The 11,238-nt window shown below is 39.4% G+C and overlaps 1 protein-coding gene across 1 annotated transcript; it reads left to right on the forward strand.

Moving 5' to 3' along the window:
* Positions 1–311: 311 nt before the first annotated feature.
* LOC120027967 (zinc finger protein PLAG1-like) lies at positions 312–10,841 on the forward strand. Its single transcript, XM_038973064.1, has 3 exons — positions 312–444; positions 4,380–4,742; positions 5,269–10,841. The coding sequence occupies exons 2-3, from the start codon at positions 4,492–4,494 to the stop codon at positions 6,476–6,478; spliced, it is 1,461 nt and encodes a 486-aa protein (XP_038828992.1). The 5' UTR covers positions 312–444; positions 4,380–4,491; the 3' UTR covers positions 6,479–10,841.
* Positions 10,842–11,238: the final 397 nt, after the last annotated feature.

Raw genomic sequence — 11,238 nt, forward strand, 5'->3', positions numbered from 1 at the left:
CACAACAAAATACAGAAACGACGACGGTATACTTTTCAGTTAACTGACAGTTCGATTAGCCAGTAGGACGATTCTAATGACATACTTAGCCCACCTATTGTTATAAATAAAACTAAAACTAAGTCAATGCAATTGACAATATCACTAGCGAGTCCAAAATGTATCATTATTAAAAGGGACTATCAAGGACACTGAAATATGAAAGTGACAGTATGTTACACAAATTAACAATAAGAGGTGGGAGGGATATTGAGTGGGCGTGCCCAAAATGTATGTTTGGTTGCATCGCAGCGCATACACAATGGCTGCTGGAAAGAGGCGAAAGCAAACAATTTTCAGGCCCGCCGCGTCTAGCAAAAAATATGAGAAAAAAAATTGTTAAAAATTCGTAAAATAGTTGAAAGTCAAGAAAACTTAAGCAGAAAGGATGTTAAAGCTCATTGGGTGAGTTTGGCGTAATATAAGTAAATTGTTACGGGGTTCTTGAATTAAAATATCGGGGTTATTCAAATTATGGGAGAGGGGTGAGCTGGGGGGGAAACGTTTGTGTTAATCAGCACCCAGTTCGGGACCTCAAAGGAAACTAAGGAAGACATGGCATAAATATTAAGAAAAGTAAAATAAATTGTGACGTTGGTGCTAGTCATGACTATGTTGCATACTACTGAATGTCAACAACGATTAAATAGTTGAGTTGAGAAAAGTTAAGTTAAGTTTTTTTTCTGAATATATCAACAACCGTGCTGCGAGAACAGCTGACTTGAACACACGCGTACTTAGCCTATATCAAACTTATACATTTAAAAAATGCATGCTGTGCGCATTCAGGTTTTATTTTTACTCACCTGAAATCACTGTAAACATACCCTGATCGATAGAAGCATATTTGCATTGCCGAAACATGCTTTAAAAATGAAATGTAATATGTGCATTGTGATTTAATTCTCTGTATTAAGTAATGTTTTCATCCAGAATGTAGACCGAACACGTCTTTGACTAAAATCTGAGATGACAGTGCAACTTTGAGTTAGTTTACAAGTATCGAAGAGAAGAAGTTGCTTGTCAAAACCATAAACAACCAAAATGGAGGGAGAACTGCGGGCAAACTAATTAGGCGATGCTAAACATTGTATTGTTCATGTCCGTCTATTTTGAACAGAAATAGTTATACTAAGCCATTTGCACTGTACTTGTGCACGTGACATTAAAACTTTTTTAACAACATGCATTGGATGCTATTATGCTGCCCTGCTGTATTATCATAATAATGTCCCGTTGACTTTGATGCGACTATTTGCATGTTGCTTCTATATCATTTTCAGATTGGACATGATGATTAGTAGCATTGCATGTATAATGCACTGATACAGTAGGCTACCTAGTTTTTGTGTTGTGTAGAAAACTATTCCCAGGTTATTGTTAGCCATAGCAATGAGCTCCTGCTATCTGAATGTTGCTGCTCATGGCTATGAGCACGAGGAGCCTATAGCAACATGGCAAAACCTGTAGCCTACAAGTGAACTCTCGATGGGTTCACACACTGCTGTTTGGCTTTGGTTTTAGTCATGTAAGCTAGGCTTTTGGCTGTTTTGGGATGGTTTCTTTTGAATGCCACAGTTGTGCTATGGAAATCTTATTGTGCATGTTCAGACAATATGTTAATGTTGTCTTCTATGTAATAAATATTTGGCTCATATGGTGAATGGCAACATGTGTAAACCCTGCTTTGAAGTGGATGCTTTGCTTTGCTAAATTGGTTTACACATGGGGAAAACTTTTTTAATTTAAAGAGATAGCTTTCCCTTGACTTTCGTTTCCAAGTTTATAAACCAGTTTGATCGCCATTTACGTAATGCATATAGATGTAGGCATACAGCTCTGAAAAAAAACGTTAAATTATATGCTAAATATAGTTTTACATAATGTGAAAATCATTGCATTCTTATTATCTGAGTTAAGCTACCAGTGGTCCACATATTTTTCCTATCATAATGAAATAACTTGACTACATGCATGGTGTTTTTGGTCTATTTTATTTTATTAAAGATAATCCTTTTGTTTGTCTTTGATTTTATATATTTTAATCAAGTTTGTATTTTAGAAGACTTTGCACCAGGTATTGAGGAAGAAACTTTGTTTCTTTGACATTCATTATGTGTTATTGAGCCAAATAAGATTAATCTGTTGCATTAAAACACTTAGTTTTATGCAACTTGTATATATCTTAGATGGTGGGATAATACTACTTATATACCACTTAAGATCTTAAAAACTGTACAGTTGTACATTTTCTTGTTGGTATAAGTTTCTTGTTGGTATAAGGTAGAATAAAATCTACAATTGGCTCCAAAGTGTTGATATTGATAGAGCATTTGATGTACTTAATATCTTTACATTGTTGATGTAATGTTTTTTCATCTGCTCAAATCAGAAGACCTTAAAAATACACATTTTAATTGACCTATTCCAGTGATCCAGTATCTTTTTGAATTCTGTCAAGGCAGATGGTCTCTGTTGTCTTGGTTGATGTGTTTAAAATTGGAATACTCATTTGGGGCTTGAGCTCAAATGCTCACCAGTGTAAGAAATGTATCAAATACAGTTGTGTTGGCTAACCAACTTGTCTCACTGAGATGATGTATTTAATTCTTTTTTTCTATGTATGAATATCGCGAGAATAGTGTTAGAAATATTAGTACAACCCAATGATTCAGTTCTACTTTGTCATAGTTTACTTATCTAACATCAATGGTATTATATGTCTATAAAGTAATGTTCTTAGACAGTTAGTGAGAGTATTGTGAAAGATAAAAAAGTATGTTTAATGTTACATTAGGAAAGAGGATTTGTCTTAATAAGGTATGGTAATTTAGAGATGATTTGCAAACCTCATTATCACAAAACTTATCGAAGACAGAACACTAAGTTCTTGTCAATCAAAACATCTTTAGACACTAAAATATGTCACCCTGTTGAAATTCTAAATACCAGTTTTTAAGTGCTTTAATTAGTCTTTTATTAGACTTGTGCACTGTGAATACAGATCACCAGAAAGGGTTTTGATAATAATTTGATTAATCAGAAAGTGTTATTTTTGATTTCATGTTTTAAAGATGATGATGGAACACCTCCATTATTTTTCACTAGCATTCTAATACATTTTTATGAATTGTGCATCTATGAATAAATGTATCAAAACCATTTAATTTTATTTTTGGTTAATGAATACAACCAGCTCACTGCTCTGATGCCTTGTTTTAGCTGCTTAAAAAACTCTGAGACTGCACATTTTAACCATCTTTAATTGTATAAGACTGCTGTGATTGTTCATCCTACAAAGATGGGTTAAAATGTGCGGTCTCAGAGTTTTGTAAGCAGCTAAAACAAGGCATCAGAGCAGTGAGCTTACAAGCCTTTACCATACATTTAGCTATAAAACAATTGCCCTTTACACAACATTACCTATATATTGAGAGCAATGGATGCCTGTCTTAGCACACCTGAACTTAGTATTAATAACCCCCTCTAATAAGTGTGATCATTACAAAACCTGTTTGCTCTCCCCATATTCTTCTGCTATACATCTAATTTCTTCTTCCATCGCTGGTTCCATTACTGTTTCTCCAAGTTCTGTATCGCCCAGTCCTGTCTTCCCATGGGCTATAACCTGGTCACTGTGTGGAGATCAACTGATCCTTAATGTGTACTATAGCTTCTATAATGCTATATCCAGTAGGTATTTATTATGTAGGGCAGACAGGTTTTTAATGAGAGCTCCTGTGCGCTTCCTCTGCTCCCTGTTGCACATTTCCCTTCTCGGCTTGCATTGGTAGTTGGGACTATTTGCTCCAGGTCCGGGATAATCCGACTTGGTAATTAGCCATGCAGGTTTGCCAGAAGCTGCGTTCCTGTTGCTGCGGGAATGTTATCCTGGAAGCCTTCTGAATCATGTCCCGATAGTGGAGAAATATAGGATCAAGATGGATTGATTGCTATATTTAAAAGCAATAGCTTGATTACTGTTTTAGAACCTTCTCTATGACTGGATTTTGTTTGGATTTTCAATCTTATAAATGTAATCAATGAATGACACACAGGGGCTTCTCATCAATACTGGGCTTTATATAAATACATTGTATCAACTCAAAAATGTATATTACTCATATCCTATACATCTCTCTACTTTCATTGAATTTGATATACCTTCATCCTCATCTGTGAAATATTTGGAAACTGTGGAAATAATAAAAATAACAAATGTATTCCCCTACTTGTAGAATGATATGGAATTTCAGTAGAACTTCTTACCCTTTTGAATGTGAACATTGACCTTTTTCTCTCTCTCTCTCTCTCTCTCTCTCACACACACACACCCTCAGGCCTCTGAGTCCTGGCGGTGTTGAGCACATAAAACTGGATAGAGAACAAGCGTCATCGACACTAGGTGGGAACCGCGTCCCTGCCCAGTCAGCCGCGCTGCCCTAGGGTGCAATGGCCACGGGAACCCAGGGGCACCTAGACCACATTTCAGATAAAGCCAGGCTCGCGGTGGCCACGGGGAGGCGAAAGAGAGCGGAAGGGGGCAAGCCCAGGAAGAACTTCCCCTGTCAGCTGTGTGAGAAGGCCTTCAACAGCGTGGAGAAGCTAAAGGTGCACTCATACTCACACACGGGAGAGAGACCGTACTGGTGCTCCCACCAGGACTGCACCAAAGCCTTCGTCTCCAAATACAAGCTGCTACGGTAACAGAACAAGCGCCCGTTATCTTCTAGTAGGCCATTCTGTATTCATCTGTATGTACAACACTTGCTTTAATATGTAGTTGTTATCTTTAGTAGTCTATCATTGTATACATTCGTGGATTATTCAAGTTTTAAGATCATACGTATCTGTCCTGACTAGCATGCTTACATAAGCACTAGGGCAGTGACGATTCCAGTATCGCAATATTTTTTCCATGGCAAAAGTGTAAACATGAAGCAGATCGAACTCTTTGGTCCTTTAAAAACCTGCTGTAAAATATTGTGTGCTATAGCTTGGAAAATAAATAAATGTGACTCTGGTGGACTACATAATGATGTTTGTTTCCAACATTAGGGCTGTTTTCCTAAAGAAGTGAAATCTGCTTCGTTTTTTTGTTTCCTTGCCACGATACTAACTAGTACCGTCTAGTACTTGCAACGATACTGGTACCGTCCCGGCACTAATAAGCAGAAAGAATTATTGCTGAAATATGAAGTGTTGATTGAATGTCATCTGTGTTCGAAGGCATATGGTGACACACTCGCCGGAGAAAACCCACAAATGTACATACTGTGAGAAAATGTTCCAGCGAAAGGATCACTTAAAGAACCACCTGTACACTCACGACCCCAACAAGGAGGCCTTCACCTGCCAGGAATGCAGCAAGAGCTACAACACCAAGCTGGGCTTCAAGCGCCACCTGGCCCTGCATGCGGCCAACAGCGGAGATCTCACCTGCCAGGTGTGCCTGCAGCCATTCGCCAAAACAGGCCTGCTCCTGGAGCACCTCAAGACCCACGCCGGCAAGGCCTCGGGTGGCACCAAAGACAAGAAGCACAGGTGCGAGCATTGCGAGCGCCGCTTCATCACGCGCAAGGACGTGCGGCGCCACATGGTGGTGCACACGGGCCGTAAGGACTTCCTGTGCCAGTACTGCGCACAGCGATTCGGCCGGAAGGACCACCTGACGCGTCATGTGAAAAAGAGCCATGCCCGCGAGCTGCTGAGGGTCAAGACGGAGCCGGACGATTCGCTGGCATCCCCCTTCTCCAACGGGATGGCTGGAGGTGTCAAGGGTGAGCTGGCCACCATGTCAGTGCTGCACCGGCAGCTCCAGCTCAACCGCTACGGCGGCCCTCTCCTTCCCCAGCACCACTGCCCCACCACCCCCCCCCTGGACATAGAGCCCAATTCCCCACACCCCTTCTCCCTAAAGTACCAGCTGGGCTCCAACCTTACCTCATACTCCATCTCCACCCTGGAGAGGGAGCAGAATCTAAAGGGAGAACTGGAGACGTATCTGATGGAACTGCAGAGCGGCGTGCCCTCCTGGGCTGAGGGGGCTCAGCTATCCTCCGCCTCCAAACTGGAGTTGGACTCCCAGGTGGGCTTGTTGGATGAGACCTCGCCCGGCGAGGTGTCTCTGTCCAAAATCGTGGCAGTGGGCGAGTCGCTGGCCTCTTCCTCGTTTGTCGACTTCTCACAGCTCTTCAACTTCCTGCCATTGAATGGCCCCCCGTATGGGCACCAGGCGGCAGCTGGCGGGGGTTTAGGCGGGTTCCCCTACCTGCCAGAGGAGGCACTGTCTCTCGTCCAGCTGGCGCCCCAGCCCCCGGATTCCCACAAGGTAGCGGGAAGTGGGGGGGGTATCAGCCCCCTCCTTGGCCACTCCTCCTATTCCTCAAACCTGAGCACAACCACCATGCTGCCCCGCTTCCACCAGGCCTTCCAGTGAGATGATAAAACACAAACACAAACACACACGCATACCCATTATCCACGCATGCACACACTTACAGTACACACACACACACAGGTTGATAAAAAAAAAAGCTAATTTGTATTTTTATGGCAGTAACCATTTTTTTTTTATGTGTCTGCACAAAACTACGCCATAATTGCACTTCTGTTCAACAATTATGGGATTCTTTAAATACAGATAAACAAGTAGTTTGGCTCAACCACATAACTCAAGCCATGGGATAATGGTTGACATTTCATTTGGTTAGTGTCAACAATGCTATATCACCACCCTTACAAATTCACCTCTATAATGCTGAAGACTTACACAGTCCCTTTTAGTATACACAACAACAATCAAACATATCTAGGGTTTTGGAGTTTTCCATAGATTAATTTATGTAGGAATGAGATTGCAGTGATGTATTTCTATTTTGTATTTCTATCTTGCCTTGCAATTGCTTTAACTTAGTGTGTCGATTTAACCATATTTTCATATAGCACTTTGTGTGATGTTGAATGTCAGCAATGCAAAACGTTAAAAAATGTCTTATCGTTTTTTGTTTTAGGATTTCAAGCAATTGGAAATATACGTTATTAGACATAAGGTACTGAAAAGCCCCTTTTGGAAGGTAGTGTGAGAACCATCCCTGTTTCCCCATCAAAACCAAAGTCAACCAAATATGGACTGAATTGCCAGGCAGAATAGTGTCATGCTGTCACTGATGGTTGTAAACATTGCTGCTGCCTAGTTGTTCCCCTATAGACCCTTGAAATAACTCAACCAGATATAGACTAAGTTGTTCATCCTCATTTCAATTTATTTCATATAAAAGGTGACAAGATAATATAAATTTTTAAGGCAAGATTGAAAACATTCATTTACGGTGACTAATAATATCACTTAAAATCCCTCAAATTTTGTCCCATATGTGTTTAGACACGGCGACCATTTACGTCACCGTAAATGGTCGCCATGTCTAAGCACATATGGGACACAATTTGAGGGATTTTAAATGATATTATTAGTAACCAATCAGATCAATAGGACTGTAGATGTTTTCAAAGTGAGGAGAAAAAGACAGGAAATGTTGATATTTTGAGAGGAAACAAAACAAACCTTTAGTATGGTAGGTTTTCTGATTCTCCTAATGGCCCGGTACTATTTCGGCCCCTAACCTCTTGCTGCTACCTACTCCTTTGTTTTATGGACTGGATTGGAAAGCAAAATTGTAACATTTCCACTTGGATTAAGCTTGTTGAGCCATCATCTATGCTTCCACCTATCTAGTCATTTCATAACTGTTGTTATCAAAGGCCAGGAGCTAGTGGAAGGGACTAAGGACTGAAATGGAACCAGACAATAGAAACAACAATAAAGCACTGCCACATAACTGGGGGCAATTTGTCTTTCCACATTCAACAGGTGTTAATACTGAAAATTAGGTTAGAAATAGTTTGGGGAACAATAACCCAATCATGCATCAAATCAAGGATAATGTTAGCAATATTTCAACAGCAGGAAACAAGTGAAGTTGAGCCACCAGTTACAAAGAAAAATATATCCATTGTGCAGTTTGAAGTGCTAGATGGGTGTCTGTCACAGGTGGCTACAGGCACCTTAATTGGTGAGGACAGGCTCATAGTAATGGCTGGAACTGAATAAATGGAATGGTATCCATTTCAGTCACTCCATTCAAGCCATTATTATGAGCCTCCTGTGGGATCTGTAAACATATCTGGTCACCTTGAATGTGTATGCGCAGGTTTGTGTGTGCCTACTTCACGTGTTTGTGTTTCCAGTCAAGGACAATTAAGGGATTGTCTATGTGAGGGTCCTCTTCTTTGCAACCTGGGAGACTAGAGGGGTCAGAACAGAATTGTCTGTTACAACTCATCAAGGTGGTGGGATGGATTAATCATGTGTGAATGGGAGATTTTTCCCTCACACATGCAGACATTCAGAGAAATGAATGCAAAGCACTTTTAATGTCATATGTGACAGGATGTCCCAACTTTAAATTTCAAGTCAGGATCCAGTAATCCAAGATTATTTGCAAGGCCCATAATAATACAATTACAATATTTTGGTTTTTATTTTGTGAAAATGACATAAGCTTGCATCCATATGACATAAGCGACCTTTAGAGTTTTAACTACAAAAGTTGTTGGTTTGTCAGGTGAAGACAGAACAAACATTTTATTAACAGGTAGAGAATGTAAATACAATATTACAGCCAGCCAGGAATGACATTGCCCTTGTTATACAGTATCATTCACAAATAAGGATTCCTCAAATGTAAGTATATCGGCAGCCAGCATATCAATCATTCTCTGCTCAGCATAGAAAATGCTTCCCCACAATTGCTGTTTCAATAAGACTGATACATGGCTACTTTAGCTTACCAGTCCCTGAAGTAGCCCCTTAGCACCAACTTAGATAGCAGTTGTTTTGACATTGTAGGTTTAGATAAAGTACTGGATTGCACACCTCTCTGCATGATATGAATTCGGCTTGAGTTCATTCTCAGCTGCCATGGTTGTAGAGTGTTTCTGAGGTTTGGTTTTTAGTTGCTCAGAATGATCTTGTCAATTTTGTACATTGTGTTGCATAGTGCTGTATGATATATAGTAGAAACTATCAATGATGAAATATGGATGACAGTGAGAGGACATGCCTATATTACTACCAATATGGGTTCAAGACACTCTTTGGTCAGAGACAGAGTTCGTGTTAGTATACTTTCATTTGTGAATAATGTATGTAATGGAAACATTTCTCACTTGAACTGCAAAATTAAAAACTAGACATGGTTGGTCTGTTCAAGAAGTGACATTCCCAGAATTGTCTCTGTGCGAGATGCAGTAACACTGTGCTGAGAGACACTGACCCTGCTGCCGTCAAACTGTTCCTTGAACAGCTATGTTAGATGAAACGACTTAGGCCACTGCCAGTCTTTAGGAACTTGTGTTCTTGGCACTGTGTGTGTGACTGTGCATGTGTGCATGCGTGTGCATCTGAAAATCTAAACGCCTCTGTTTCTGCTTTGCTCAATGATAGTATATGGCTCTCAGAGAATACAGTTTTTTAGTTACAACTGATATTTAAGTATCTAGATCAATTCAAACCCATCATTGAAGGAATGATATTGATAACCCTGGGATGTAATGCTATGGTGATAGAGGGTTGGGTTGGCTTCAGATGAAAGTCAACCTTTGCCTTTAATGGATATATTTGACAGTATTTTGTACCCTTCTTCGAGAAGTGGCATTTATAAGTGTTTTTGCCTCACTCAAAGGGAGAAGGTCTGAAAATGAGGACCTCATACACAACTTTCAACCTCGTTCGTTTCAGTACAGCAGGGCTGATTACAAGCAAGCAATCTGTGCCTATAGCATTTTGATTAATAGTAGCAACATACTGCATATCCAGTTTAATTAATCAAGTTTTACTATTTAATTCTCATGTAAACCATAAATCACTTTTATACATAGATCCCATTGAAATAGTTAAATATTATATGAAAAACCTTTGTCTTAGTTGATTAACTATTTGGATATAATTCGAGTACATTTTTATAATCCTAAAAATATGACATTCTCACGTAGACCAACTCTGTATGTTCATGTAACCTATTGGAGTGAATATTGATTCGCTTGATCATAATGACTGAAAAAGTACAGTAGCTGGGCTGTTCATTTACAGTGAGGTCCACTTTAGGTTGTAACTTCAACTTTAGCTCCAACTTGTATGTTTAAAGAAAAGACTGTGTGCTCAGTTTAGTGACTGCACAATTGGTATGAAGTTTTAACTTTAACTCATTAATTTAAGATAACACAGACTGTCCAGCAGTGTCTTCCCTTGGAGAAAAACATGACATTGTTCTACTCTGTTAAAAATGATCATTAAGGCAAAAAACTGCTTTGAATCCCCCCTGTTCCTTCAACATTTCTTGACTGAAAATAATATCACTTTAGTAAGGGCCACGTGATGTCATTAAAAGGGGAAGCTGAATGTCTGTGTAATGTTCAAGTGTTATGGAGGTGTGTGCTGTCAGTGTGTCTTGAAGATTTGTGGTTTTACATAAAATGTTTGGTAAGCCAGATTTATTTTAATCTTAGCACTTTTGGAAAATGGATTTCCTTTGTTTCCTCCAATATTTTTTTCTTGTTTAAAATGTCGTAGTTACCTCTTTAGAGAAAGTTAACGTGTAAATACAATATTAAATGTTTTATTTTTAAAGGTACAGTTTTTACAGTGTTTTTCTATCAACATTTAATTTTTGCTTTACTTGCACAAATGTTCCGTGTGTCTCATTGAGGGGTCTATCTGTCAGATATTAAAGACTCTATTTTCACATCATTGCAATCATTTTACATATGCCAAATTCCTTAGCATCTATATCTACGCTGACAATTTGTTTGACTTTTATACAACGGGTAGATGCTGATTGGTTAAAAGTGCATTCCAGCCAGTGTCTATTCCACAAGTTACCACCAGCTAAAACTATGACGTTGAAATGCCAATTTACTCTGTTCCATCTTACTTCGCAATCCACTGTCTTATTAGCCCACCGAGGCAATTTATAAACTTGATCTCCACTATAAAAAGCATCTAGACATTACCTCCCATTTCTTTTAGACTAGCATTTGATTTTCAACAGCTGAGATTTGTATAACCTTGCTGTCTGTCTCCACGACATTTGAAACTTTTCAATATTGAAATTCGATCTCCAGCTGTCCCATGAACATGTC

This window comes from Salvelinus namaycush, chromosome 33, assembly GCF_016432855.1.
Source record: "Salvelinus namaycush isolate Seneca chromosome 33, SaNama_1.0, whole genome shotgun sequence".
NCBI lineage: Eukaryota > Metazoa > Chordata > Actinopteri > Salmoniformes > Salmonidae > Salvelinus > Salvelinus namaycush.